Source organism: Callorhinchus milii, unplaced genomic scaffold (assembly GCF_018977255.1).
Source record: "Callorhinchus milii isolate IMCB2004 unplaced genomic scaffold, IMCB_Cmil_1.0 Scaffold13, whole genome shotgun sequence".
In the NCBI taxonomy this organism is placed as follows: Eukaryota; Metazoa; Chordata; class Chondrichthyes; order Chimaeriformes; family Callorhinchidae; genus Callorhinchus; species Callorhinchus milii.
The window spans coordinates 11,133,965-11,148,359 of NW_024704754.1; the positions used below are offsets into that span (position 1 = coordinate 11,133,965).

The window sequence follows — 14,395 nt, forward strand, 5'->3', positions numbered from 1 at the left end:
ACGGTCGAAGAGGAAAATCTTCAGATGCAACCTGAAGATGGGGAAGGATGGGGCAAGGCAAAGAGATTGAGGGAAAGTGTTCCATTTGGGGCGTAGTGGCTGAAAGCGCGACCCCCAATGGTGGAACACTGGGCCTGAGGGACAAGGAGGAGGCCAGTGCCAGTCGAGTGGAGGCAATGGGTGGAGGAGTGGAGAGTAAGCGGGTTGGAGAGGCAGGGAGGTACCAGGGGATTTGAAGTCTAGTGGGAGGTTCTGGAAATCGAGAAATAGGACATATCGAGGTTACATGTAAAAAGACCCCACAATATAAAACAAATTGTTGAAATACTTCAAGGGGGAAGGAGGGGGAGTTTAAATTAGAGGGAGGTGAAAAGAGCCACCCGTAATTTTTGTCCTAATTTCCTCCAGATGTCTCGACGACATGTCATGATAAGGCACACTATCAAATGAAAGGATTATTATTATTATTATTTGTTATATGACCATCAAGTGATTGCCATATTTTGTACAATTGCGTGATGCACAATCATAAACCTTTCTACCAGATTGTGTGTCTTTTTCCTTTTCTAGTTTTTCTTCCGATAAATAATGCTCTGCTAAAGCAGATTCCACAGGCACTGACTGTCCTCTAGTACCCCGAGCCAAGTCGCTGTTTTTCATGCCCGTGATTCTAGACAGTGAGTTTCAGCAGATTGTTTGCTACAGCCAATTCACGTTACAATGAAGTCCTGTAGCTCAGTGGTTAGAACACTCGCCTCATAAGCCAGAGACCTGGGTTTGATTCCCGGCAGGGCGAAACCTTGGACACGTTTCATTACTCCTCATGTTGCTGTTTACCTATTAGTAAGTAGGAACCCGGTTGTTAGTCAATTGTCGGATCGCTTTTCTGGGGGTAATAATTCCTTTAAAAAAACAAATTGGACACTCAATCCACGGCTGTTTGTGGGACGCTGCTGTGTGCAATTGGCTGCCGTGTTTCATCCACAAAATATACAGTCAATTCACTTTACAGCATATTTTGTGAAGTGCTTTGAAACGTCTCGAAGATAATAATAATAATAATCCTTGCATTTGATATAGCACTTTTCACGTCTTCTAGACGTGATAAGGCGCTATATCAAATGCAAGGATTATTATTAGTGTATTCTGTGAAGCGCTTTGAGATGTCTTATAGTTGTGATAGGCACAATATCAAGGATTACTATTTTTTATTATTGTGTTGGGGGAAGGATGGAATATAGTGAAAGAGTTAATTGTTTCACAGGAACTAATGGGTATCAATCACATGTCTGGCTAATTTCTTTTTTGGAGCTTTCAGCTCAGAAATGTTGAAAGCAGCTGTTCTCCCATCACCACCCCCTGCATCCCCACTACCACCGGCGGGACACAATGTCACTGAAGTGTCACATTGTTCACAAGGACTTAACTTTCGCAAACGGGAGAAACATTCCACCAATATTGAAGCAGATAATTTCCTTCAAATGAGACTTTCTTTTACACTAAGCGCTTTGGAATATCTTCTCAATGTGAAAGGCAGTACAGTACATAAATGTAACTTTATATTGCAGTATTTATATGTTTACAGTACTAAATTCTCTGGAGAATAATCTCTCTCCCCCCTTTTAGTCACCCCTTTCTTTCTATGCTAACTGTACCCGTTGCAGCTACAATATGGAATGTAGATTTCAGTATTATTATACATTACTTTATATTATTATATTTTATCCCAAAACAGTATGCACATGTTTTTTTCTACTACTTTTTTTGCACAATATATGAGTACAAATGTATCCCTCTACAACCGTGTGTGATTTCTTCTGTTGCTACTTTGTTGCATGCTTACCTCATATTTGAGGGATTAATTAATAATAATCCTTGTGTTTGATATAGCACTTTTCACGTCTTCTAGATGTCTCAAAGCGCTTCATAGAATATACTGTAAAGTGTATATTTTGGGCGAAACGCAACAACCAATTGCGCACAGCAGTGTTCCACAAACAGTCGCGGATTGCTAAAAAATTAAAGCATTTTTTAAATATATCTCATCAATGTTAGGAGATCCCTGAAAAAAGTATATGCCCACGACGCTCACCCGTTCAAGACCTTTCCCATGAGGTATAAATCACGTCTCTACATCAATCGGTTATTGAGATATTGGATGATACACACACACACAGACATTGTGGTTTTATTAGTATAGATAATAATCCTAAAAAATCCTAAAAACTTCTTTTTTAATCCTAAAAAATACAAAGGAGTATCTATTCATCAACTGGTGCCTTTGCCGACCTGGAAACAAGACGTCCCCATCCCCCTCCCCCCCATTGAGATTAAACTCGCTAATCTGTACTCTGTGCCTGTTTTAAACCCGAACCAATTTGAGGCTTTCCACAGATCAAAATCTCATTAAAGTAATAATTCCTTAAAAAAAATTGGTCGCTTCAATCCAGGACTGCCTGTGGGACACTGCTGTGCGCCATTGGCTGCCATGTTTCGCCCACAAAATATACAGTCAATTATTTTTATAATGTATTCTTTGAAGCGCTTTGAGACATCTAGAAGATGTGATTGGCGCTATATCAAATCCAAGGATTATTATTATCCTACAAGTAGATATTTTAAAATATTAGACGCTGTAAAATACAAGTTCTTTCTTTGAACTCCACAGCCTTTGGAAGCCTGTAATGCGGATTGCAAAGGGTAAACTGACCCCTGCAGTTCTGCTGTGAACAAATAGCTCAGAAATGACAAGTTTCCTCCTTCGCACAAAGCTAATACCTCATCGCACACTTGTGAGCACTCACCCATTAGGATCAAAGACTTAAAAGGTCACAATAGGAATTACATTAACTCTGAATTTTACATCAGTGTAGGCAGAGTAAATAGGGAAAATATTCTCTCCATAGAAAAGCATCTCAGTCTTAAATCAAAGCAGAAGGTTATTTTGCTTTTGTAGACAATTTGAGTTTAAATTGTAGAATCATAGAATTTTGCATCGTGTAGTGTCATTGTTAGTGCTACTAAACCCCACTGGATCTTTCTATTCTGATACTTTATATATGGATTGAAGTGACCCATTCTTATTATTTCGCCCATTAAATATACAGTCACTGCTGTGCACTTAGTTTCAACACACAGTTGTGAGTGGCAAAGAATTATTTGTTCTAACAACCCTCTTTTGTAAAAATAATTCACCTTCCTTGATTTAACTTCTGATGATTATTCTCAATTTATGCTCTCTTGTTACTGAAGCACTATTCAGTGGAAATGGCCTTTCTTCAGAAACTTTTCTTCATCTGAAACCATACGTCAATTTAAAAAAGCCCTATTAAAATCCTATCTTAAACTTCTTCCCAGCACAATTTTGCCAGCTTCTCTACAGATTTTGCTGTAGCAAAATGTATCCAAACATTTCAAGTCTCTCCACAAAACTCTTATTTCCTCATCCCTGCTATTATTTTTATTTTGTGAATCTCTACTATACCCTCGCTCACACTGTGAAGATCTTTCTATAATAGGATTTGATTTTAACTCCTACAAAGCCAGCACACATTGCTTCTCTGCCATTCACTATGGTAACATCTACAGCCGCAGACGTGTGCTGTAATTAAACTAAATAACTTTCATTTTTGGAGTGTCTTATTGCATTGAAACATCTCAACTGTTTTTGTAGGCAAACGTAGCAATCATTTTATGCGCAGAATGGCCCACAAACAGCAGTGAAGTTAATACTGAATGAATCTGGAGGATAATGGTTCACACCACCAAGAGAACCTCCCTTCTCTTTTCGAATGGCGATCTTTAACGGCTACTTGAGAAAAGGCACGTGGGACCTCGGTTTAAGGTCTCATCCAAAAAGGTGGCACCTCTGACCATGCACAAAATGTACAATCAATTCACTTTACAGTATATTCCATGAAGCACTTTGAGACATTTCAGTGACCTGATAAGGTGCTATATCAAATGCAAGGATTATTATTCTTATTATTTCCACAGCAATGCAGTAAAGTGTGAATCTAGATGATGTGCTCAGGTCCCAATATGGGGCTTGTCCCAACTTTCTGACTCATCAGTGCTGTTAGCTCTAGATGCACTGTCTATATCATTCGAAGGAGAGTTTTCATCCCACTTCTCTGGTTTTGAGGCAGCAGAACCAAGGAAGTGGGGCAAAAAGTTCTTTTGTTTTTTTTGTCCACAGCAGATCTGCAGCTGACAGTTTCTTATTTGTAATCCACACCACATGCTTCCAATGGCCGAGGAGTTGAAAGAAAGAATTTGCATTTTATAGCATGTTTGTGTTCGGGCTCGTAATCATTTCCACTTAGATTGCAGAGGCCCCATACACCACCTAGTCTTAGCTGTAAGACTATGTTGTCTTAATATTCAATTAATTGGTAGAGTAAAGCTCATCTATAGAGATTAGTGATGTAAAAATACATCTCTGGCAACAGCAATTCTTCTGGAAGTTATCAGTATCCAAATACAGTCAATATTGCAAATTTAGAAATGACTGGACATGAATAGAAAGGGAATGAAATTCACAGTAATTACTGTAGGCTCTCACCTGCCTTCCACTGGAATACAATATTGAGATAAGACAGCAATAGCAATGGAAGAATAAGGGTGCAAGTGAGCAGCGACTCAGTTAGTGCTGAAATTGGCACTATTCTCCAAAGAGCAAAATACCAATCACAAACCCACCCATCAATTGCAGTCACTCCACTTTACAGTATATGCTGTGAAGCGCTTTGAAACGTCCTCCTGATATGAAATGCACTATCCAAAATGGAAACATTATTATTATTATAAATAGCCAAGATAGAGTGGATGTGCCGTTAGTTAACCCCAGTGATCTTTTTCTTACCTGCTTGTAATGGAATTTCCCAATATTGAAAAGATTGCTAACAATAATAAATCAAGAATAATAAATCAGCCCATTTGTGTCTGGGCTCGTAAACATTTTCACTTGGACTGCAGAGGCCAACAATTCCACCTAGTCTTAGCCTTTAAGACTATTTAGTCTTAATCAAGATCAGGCAGAATTGTAATAAATTCTTAAGTACAGCTCTTATTTGGAATGCAGTTTGTAAGAATTGCTGAAAAACTAGCTTCAAAATTGAAAAGTAAATGAACTAAGACTAAGGGCAGAATTTGGGGTTTTGTTCCCTTGGCACTGTGAAGCTCAGTGGCTATTTTTAGGAGGAGAAGGTAAAGGGGAGAAAATTTGAGGATTCAAAGGAAAAAGTTACATCCATATTTGCAGTGGCTGGTTAAGCAAAGGGGCTTACATCTCAGAACAAAGCTTCCAATCTAGCATTTCTTGTCAAGTGCTCGATGTTGGAAAGTACTTCAAGGTACTACAGCTTCTTACTGCATTGATGGATTTACATCACTGTAAAAGCACTCAGCCAGGTGGGTTCATTAGCAAGAAGAGATTAATTTGTGTGAGTGCAAAGATGAACAGAATAGGTATCATTCAATTCTCTGATCTCAACAAGCTGGGCAGAAAGTTGAATATATTTTGGAATAATCAGTGATTGAAGTTGGTGAACTCCAGACAGTTCAATCATAGAATCATAGAATTATACAGCACAGAAGGAGGCCATTTGGCCCATCGTGTTCTGTGCCGGTTCTTTTAAAAGAGCTTTTCCAAATTAATCCCATTCCCCTGCTCTCTCCCCATAGCCCTGCAAACTTGTCCTCCCCAAATAAATATCTACTTCTGTCTTAAAAGTCGTTTCGAATCGGCTTCCACCACCCTTTCAGGCAATGCAATCCAGATCTGAACAACTTGCTGTGTGAAAAATTTCTCCTCGCCTCCCCTCTGCTTCTTTTAACAACTATTTTAAATTGGTGTCTTTGGGTTACCAACCCACCTGGCAGCGGAAATAGTTTCTCCAAATGCCTGTTAAAATGCCTGTCTTTTTGAAAAAAGATTCCATCTTGCATTCAACTTTACAGACGAATTGAGACACTGAGCTCACTCCTGTCTGCGAGTAATCAAAAGGCTACCTCACCTCAGATAATGACTTTAAGGCAAACTTTGCAGGGCTCTTCATATTTTTCACATTGTTTGCATCAGTGGAGTAAAATTTGTACTGTTTCAAAACGGATTGTGGAGTTCTGTGGTTCGTGCCCTCGCATCACTAACGAGAGGACCCGGGTTCGATTCCCGAGTTGGGCGAAACTTTACAATAAATTACAATGCAAAATGACATTTGTATAGCGCCTTTCATGTCAGGAGAATGTCCCAAAGTGCTGGACAGTCAGGGTTTTGGATTCGAGCGGGAGTGGGCGAGGGTTGGCATCAGGGAGGGTGGAAGGCAGGAAGGGTGGGAGTGTGGCCGAAGGCACGGTCGAAGAGGAGGGTCTTGAGGCATGTCTTGTAGGAGGCAAGGGAGCTAGGAGAAGGGAATGTGGGATGGAGTTCCAAAGGGTGTGGGCAGAGAGGCTGAAAGCCCAACCACTGATGGTGGGGTGAGCCGGGCGGGGGACGTGAAGTGGGCCTGCTGAGCGGAGGGAGCGGACAGGTTGATATGGGGTTAACAGGGTCACAGAGGTAGAAAGGGACAAGGTCGTGAAAAGCTACGAGGATTTTGAACTTTATCATCTGGGGGATGGGGAGCCAGTGGAGCCGGGTGAGGGTGGGATGTGATGGGATCACTCAGCCTGGTGCGGGAGTGAACACGAGTTGCAGAGTTCTCGATGATCTGCAGCTTGTGGAGGGAAGAGTTGGGAAGGCCGACAAGCAGGAAGTTGGCGAAGTGCAGTCAGTTAGGCAAATTTCCTTACTCCGCACGCTTCTGTTTACTTAGTAGCAAGTAGGAATCTGGTTGTTAGGCAATTGGCGGATCACTTTTTCGGGGATAATAATCCCTCAAAAAAAACAATAATAATTTGGTCACTTAATCCTCGACTGTTTGTGGGACGCTGCTGTGCGCAATTAGCTGCTCCGTTTTGCCCACAAATATACAGTCAATTCATTTTACAGTATATTCTGTGAAGCGCTTTGAAATGTCTAGAAGACATGAAAAGCGCAATATCAAAATGCAAGGATTATTATTATTATATTTCACCTACAAAATATACAGTCAATTCACTTTACAGAATATCCTGTGAAATGCTTTGAGATGTCTCAACAATGTGATAAGGCGCTATATCAAATGCAAGGATTATTATTATTCAGTCTGGTAATTTACATTAAATCCTTTACATAAAGCTACATGTTTCATCCCAACATGTCAGCGCTGAAAGAAAGCCTGCACATATCGAAATTGCTCATGAAAAATCACATTAAGAAGAATTATGTGGAGCCTGAACAGTCCAGTTTTGTCACATGAGGAATTTGCTGCTAAACCCTTGCCAAAAACATGTTTGTGACTTGAAAACTGCTGCTACATGCACTCTGTTGGAGAGAAATAGTGATATTCAGGGTATAAATAAGAGCAAAATGAAAATATATTAGAAGTTGTAAATTGAAGTTGAGGAGGTGTTGGGCGATGCACAGGGCAGCTGAGGTAGACAAAGCAACGTGTGATACTGATAATCACAAGAACTTATTTTCCATTCTGATCCCTTACAACAGTAGCCATTAGAGTGAAACATGTTACCCTGTGTAGAGTAACAGATTTGATGTGATAATTCTTGTTCCAAAGTATATTGGGTAAAATCAAGACCAATTAAAAATCTACATCGCAAGTAGATTTTATCATTGAAGGGATACTGATACTACAAATTGAAATCTACTGGAGGATGTGGGCATTGATCCCGTTACCTCTCACATGGTAAGCGAGTGATTACACAGAGAAAAGGGAGAGTTAAGCGAGGGGACCTTGGGGGCTGAACTGTCTCCATGGAAATGTGCCTGGCAATGGAATATCGGAATCGAGTTGATTCTTTGTGGTAGTTTCGGTATTCCACCTCCTTTGCAGGCAGTATCACAGTGCTCCTGGAATCCGGATCAGGCATCCAGCCTCGTTAGCAGGCCTTTGAGAGAGAGACTCATCAGTGCAGGAAGAAATACTCGGCTTATATTACAGTAGCAAAAACAACTTGCATTTGTATAGTGCCCTTCATGTGTATCTCAGAGTGCTGATTAATCTTTGGAGCACTGTTTAATATTAATAAGATAAATAAGAACACAAGAAATGCTAGATAAAAAAAGTTCACCTTCCACCTTCCTGGTGGTCAGATGCACATAAGTCCCGAACTACCTATGTACTATATCCCATAATGTTATTTCCTAAAAGTATCTAATCAGTGTTTGAAGGAATCAACACTTCAACCGTCTTTGTTCCCTAGGGAGCCTGTTCCACTAGTTTACTATTCGCTCACTGAAATAGTGTTTGCGTAGATTCGTTCTGAATGTACCCCCTTTCAATCGAAGGCTCTGGTTTTACTATTCTGGACAAGCTGAAACAGCCTGTCATGATCTATATTGTTTACCCCCTCTAGAATCTTAAAGACAGCAATCATGTTGCCTCTCTTTTCCAGCGTGAACATGCCCAATTTACTTAGCTGCTACTCATAGTCCAGTCCCTCCATTCCCTCAATCATTTTGGTTGTCCTCCTCTGTATCCTCTTGATTTCTCCAATATCCCTTTTGTACTGTGGCGACCAGAACTGTACAAATGAATGTGTGGTCCTAGCTGGACGAGCAGCGGGAAGCTTGCCTGGCAGTTTTCTTAATGGCAAGTTATGCTGTTTTAGCTGGTTAAACTCCAGCAGTGGTTAGCTCCTGGCTTTTAGAATATTGAACAATGGGCCGGTTGGGAGGACACAAATTTTAACTTTGATCAGCATTGATTAGTTAAACAAAACAAAAACAAAAAGCAGTAAAAAGGACAGGAGGGAAAAGGAGGGGGCCTTAAAGTTGCCTCATGATTTGGGACATAAAAATGAGGTATTACAGGCAACATTATTTCTTTAAATACTACTAATATTTGTAGTAATCACTTTGTCTCGACGAATGGCTTCTTCCACTTTGTCTCGACGAATGGCTTCTCCTCCACCCCCGTACTGTCTCATGTGGTGTCCCTCAGGGCTCTGTCCTCGGTCCCCTCCTCTTCACCCTCTATATGCTCCCCCTCGGTAACATCATCCGCAGACATGGAGTTAACTTCCACATGTATGCGGATGACACCCAACTCTACCTTTCCTCCTCTACTCTCAACTCCACGACCACCGATGTCCTGACAGCTGCCTGTCCGACATCGAGTCCTGGACGAGAGACAACTTTCTTCAGCTCAACGTGCGAAAAACCGAGGCCCTCCTGATTGGCTCACGTCAACGCCTCCGCACCTCAGGGGCCGACACCATCAGCATCCAAGGCTGCACTCTCCACCTCTCAAAGCCAGTCAGGAACCTCGGCGTTTTGTTCGACCCTGAGCTGTCCTTTCTCCCTCACATCCGCACCACAACTGGCACCGCCTTCCATCACCTTCGGAACATCGCCAGACTATGGCATTACCTCACCCCTCACGCTGCTGAAACCCTGGTCCACGCCTTTGTCACCTCAAGGCTGGACTATGGGAACTCTCTCCTCGCCGGCCTTCCCGCCACCTCCCTCCACAAGCTGCAGGTCATTCAGAACTCTGCAGCTCGTGTACTGTCACACTCCAGGCTTCGGGACCACATCACTCCCACCCTCGCTCGCCTCCACTGGCTCCCCATCCCCCAGAGGATTGATTTCAAGATCCTCATCCTCACCTACAAGGCCATTCACGGCCTTGCTCCCTCCTACCTCTCCAACCTACTATCCCCCTACCTACCTGCCCGTACCCTCCGTTCCTCTGGCTCTGGTCTGCTCCACGTCCCCCGCCCCAACCGCCCTACCATCGGTGGTCGGGCCTTCAGCCTCTCAGCCCCCAGGCTCTGGAACTCCATCCCCCAGTGCCTTCGCCGCCTCCTCCCTTTCCTCCTTCAAGGCCGGTCTCAAAACCTTTCTCTTTGACCGAGCCTTCAGCTCCCCTCTCGACTCTCTTCCCCCTCCTCGCTCCCTCCCTTCCCTCCCCTCACCCTGACCATTTCCCCCCTGCTCGGGTCATGACCCAACTGTGCAGCGCCTTGGGACGTCCTCCTGACGTGAAAGGCGCTTTATAAATGGAATCTTGTTGTTGTTGTTGTTGTAATAATATTTAGTCTATAACACCAGGTGTGGAAACATTAGACTGACAGGAATCATTTGAAGTCAGTACTGTTGCCTGGTGATGATTATTTCCTTAGTCCAAGCACAACTGCAATCAGTAGGGCTGCAGTTCACCCAAATCTCTTCTCCAGCCGCCTCTCCAAACAGTTTACACTAAATGTTTCCATTCCTGCTGAGCCAAGAAATGATCTTCTTTTCTGATGTGTTCAATAATATTCTGGACCGAAGGTTTCCCTTGTGATTAGTTTCTCCATGGTTACCAGCAAGGAATCAAACCAGTATCTGTGTGGAAATTGTAAAGGGCTGAAATGCCAACATTGCTCATTTACTCAGAAAGAGAAAGGAGTTTGTTCCAGTCTCCAAGGACCTGGCCAACAAGCCTTCGGATAGACTTGGCCATTTGTGGGATATTGCCGCTGCTGTGTTCGCCTACGAAATAAAGGCATTACACTTCACAGCTAATTCCTATGAAGCGCTTTGAGACATCTCAACAATCTAATAAGGTGCTATGTCAAAGCATGGACTATTATTATTATTTAACCTCAGTCACCCATTGAGGTATCTGTCTGAACTGTGCATCAGCCAGCTCTTTACTGATAATAGACTGAAATACACTGACTGACTTGGTGTCAATGATGTGGTCTAACATGTCAGGTAAAGTTAGTTAATTTAACAGTGGGAAGAAATTGATTAACATCAGTAGCGATACAACCATCGATACAGGCTGGGAGGTGTCACTGTATTCAACAACGCAAAGTAACTAGATTAATATCAGTCGGGATATACGGGAGTCAGTAACACAGGTCTGTCTGCTTTAAGCACTGCAGTGGCTTCCTCAGCCTGTCAGCCTCACTGACACTGACCGGGGATTATGGTAGTGACACTGATACTGAGACTGTTACTAAGCGCTACGAGAAGAGACATTGCCCAGCGTGAAGGTCACTGTACAAAAGCAAGTTGTTGTTCTTATTGTTCCCAACTTGTGTGCACACTTCACAACTGTCCTCCAATAACGCTAAGTACCACATAGGCTAGAGCAGCATGATCCAACTGGCGGCCCACAGGCCGCATTCGGCCCTGCAGTTGGTTTTATTTTGCCCAAGACCATTTCCAACATTCCAACCTCCACTCACTCCCGGCGGCAGGAGCCGGCGGTTGGGAGGACACAGCGCGGAGAGTGAAAATAATATTGGCCCTTGCTGTAGTCTGTCAGGAAGGCAAATGTCTCTTGCTAACCGTGTCTTTAGCAGATAGTGATTGCCGCACAGCTGATTGGGAGAGAGAGGGATTGAGAGGTTGGGAAAGAGGGGGGAGAGAGGGGGGGAGGGGGAGGAAGAGGAAGGGGGAGGAAGATAGAGGAGGGGGTAGAGAGGAGGGTGTTGTGTGTGAGAAGACTGAGAGAGGTGAGAGGGAGAGAGACGAGGGGGCTGGGGGAGAAGAGGGTATATGTGTGAGAGAGAAATAAGAAAGGGGGAGTGAGAGAGGAGACTGTGGGAGAGAGGTGAGCGAGAGAGGGAGATTGAGAGAGAGTGTGAGAGTATGAGAGGGGGAGAGAGAGTGCGTGAGTGGGGAGGGAGTGAATGTGAGAGAGATGGGGAGAGAAAGAGAGGAGATTGAGAGGGGGGATTGAGAGAGAGTTTGAGAGGGGATAGAACGTGTGTGGGAGAGAAGGGGAGTGAGAAAAATTGAGGGAGGGGGAGCATGTGTGAGAGAGAGAGGATAGGGGGGGAGATGGAGTGTGAGAAGGAAGAGAGAATGTGAAAGGGTGTGAAAAGGGGAGTGAAGAGAGTAATTGAGAGAGAGAGTGTGAGAGAAGGTGTGAGAGAAGGAGAGAGATTGTGTGCGAGTGAGTGCGTGAGAGAGTGGAGAGAGAGAGAAAGTGGGGGAGGGGGGCGGTTAGAAAGAGGTGGGGGAGAGGAGAAAGAATTCCCCCCCGCCTCTTTGTCCCCCCTCCCTCTCCCCCCCTCTCCCTCTCTCTCCCACTCCCCTCTCTCTCCCCCCCACCCCACTCATTCCCCTCCCTCTCTCCCCTCCCTCTCTCCCCCCTCCCCCTCTCTCTCCCCCCTCACCCAGACCTCTCTCTGTCCCCCCTCTCCCCTTCCTCTGTCTCCCCTCTCTCCCACTCCCCCTCTCTCCCCCTACCCCCCTCTCCTCTTCCTCTCTCTACTCCCTCTCTCCAATTCTCCACCTCTCTAATTAGTATACTTATATTATATTAGTTTACCAGTATATTTTAGATGAAGAATTTACTCTTTTAAAGCAGTTTCTTTCAGTCTGGTGTGAGTTATCAACCAAAGGTCCAGAATTTCACCCAGTCTTAACGTAGCCGGTAAAATCATTGCCTTAAAATTTTAGATTGTGCAGAATTGTGGAAAATTCTTAAATTCAGCTTTAGATTGGAAGCTGTTTATTTTTTATTGTGGTCTTAAAGCACATTTCTTCCCAATTCTCTCCCCAGGCTTGTGCTCTTAGAGAAATAATGAGGTTACAGTAATGCTATGGTACTTGAAGTTTAGTGGTACTATGATAATCTGAGTTCAGTATTATTCTGGTAATCCCAGTTCGGTGTTATTATGATAATCTCTGTTCGGTTCAGTGTTATTGCTATTTGAAGGAAGAAGGATGTTCTGGCCAACAAATCCCCCAAATAAATTTGGTCACTCACTCCATGGCTGCCTGTGAATTGCTATGTGCTGCCACATTTCACCCATAAAATACAGTCAATCCACTTGACTGTATATTTTGGGAGGAATAATGAGGAGAGGTAACATATAATAAATGGTATAGTTTTAAAAGGGGTACAGGAGCAGAGACACCTGGGGATTCACATAAGTCTTTAAAGGTGGTTGGACAGGTTGATGGAACTGTTAAAGAAGAATATGGGATCCTTGGCTTTATAAATAGAGGCACAGATATAAAAGCAAGGAAGTTCTGCTATCCCTTTACAAAAAAATTGCAAGGATATGGGGAAAGAGCGGACAGTGGGACTGATTGGGGAGCTCTTCCAAAGAGCCGGCACAGGCACAGGCATGGCCTCCTTCTGTGCTGTAATATTCTTTGATTCTATGATTCTATATCCCGTGAAGCACTTTGAGACATCTCAAAGACGTGATAAGGTGTTATACCAAATGCAAAGATTGTTATTATTATTAAAGTAATCTCAATTCAGGATTATTACAGCAATCTGAGTTCACTGTTGCAGGAATTCTAACAAGTTAATTTTTGCTCTTCAACGACAGGTACATTGCGATAGTCCATCCCGCCACAGAAAAGAGGACCATCTGCGGGACAATTCTAGTGAACACATTTGTGTGGCTCGGGAGCTTGCTGCTGACAGTCCCAGTCATGTTGTACTCCAAGACAATCCAGGTGGAAGATTTTGAAGTTTGTGTTGTGGACCTACCATCGGGACCAAAGGATATGTATTGGTATACACTCTATCAGTCAATATTGGGGTTCATGATCCCCCTAATTATTATAAGCACTTTCTATTCACTGACTCTCTTTCATGTCTTTAAATCTCTCAGAAGAGTAGGTAGAAGGCAATCGGTACCGGCGAGGAGGGCAACCAAGACTGTTCTGATGGTGATAACTGTCTTCTTGGTGTGCTGGTCGCCTTTCCATGTGATGCAGGTGCTTAACCTAACTACCACAGTCCCAACCCCACTCTTTCTCTACTCCTACCACGTCAGTATCTGTCTGAGCTACGCCCACAGCTGCATCAACCCTCTTATGCTGCTGTTCTTCACCAAGACTTTCCAGGAACGCTTTTCAGGAAAATGTGGCTCAGTGGTGAAAGGTGATGCCAGCTCCCGCCTCAGGCAGATCACCACCAGAATGGGGGGTGTCTCTGACAATCAGGAGGTGGACTGCAAGAGTTCGGTTGTGTGACAGCTGCTCTCTCAGCCTGCTTAGGAGCAGCGACCATTACAACCCACACTGTTTTGATTATTCCAACATCCAATTCAACTTGAAGGGACTCTTCACCTTGGTGTGGTGGTGGCCAAGCTGTGGCTGGAAGTGGCCTGCCGGACATTGTAACTAGGACAACAACAACAACAATTACCCTGCTCTTATACAGCACCCCTCATGCAGGGTAGAGTCTCAGAGTGCTTGACAACAACAACAACAACAACAAGATTCCATTTATAAAGCGCCTTTCACGTCAGGAGGACGTCCCAAGGCGCTGCACAGTTGGGTCATGACCCGAGCAGGGGGGAAATGGTCAGGGTGAGGGGAGGGAAGGGA

At 43.7% G+C, this 14,395-nt stretch overlaps 1 protein-coding gene across 1 annotated transcript in view; it reads left to right on the forward strand.

Moving 5' to 3' along the window:
• LOC121850049 (melanin-concentrating hormone receptor 2) overlaps nucleotides 1-14,038 on the forward strand; it is a 14,529-nt gene extending 491 nt beyond the window's left edge. The window contains exon 2 of the mRNA XM_042340064.1: nucleotides 13,387-14,038. Within this exon, the coding sequence (XP_042195998.1) occupies nucleotides 13,387-14,038 (652 nt within the window). The remainder of the gene's footprint in view (nucleotides 1-13,386) is intronic.
• The last annotated feature ends 357 nt before the right edge of the window (nucleotides 14,039-14,395 follow it).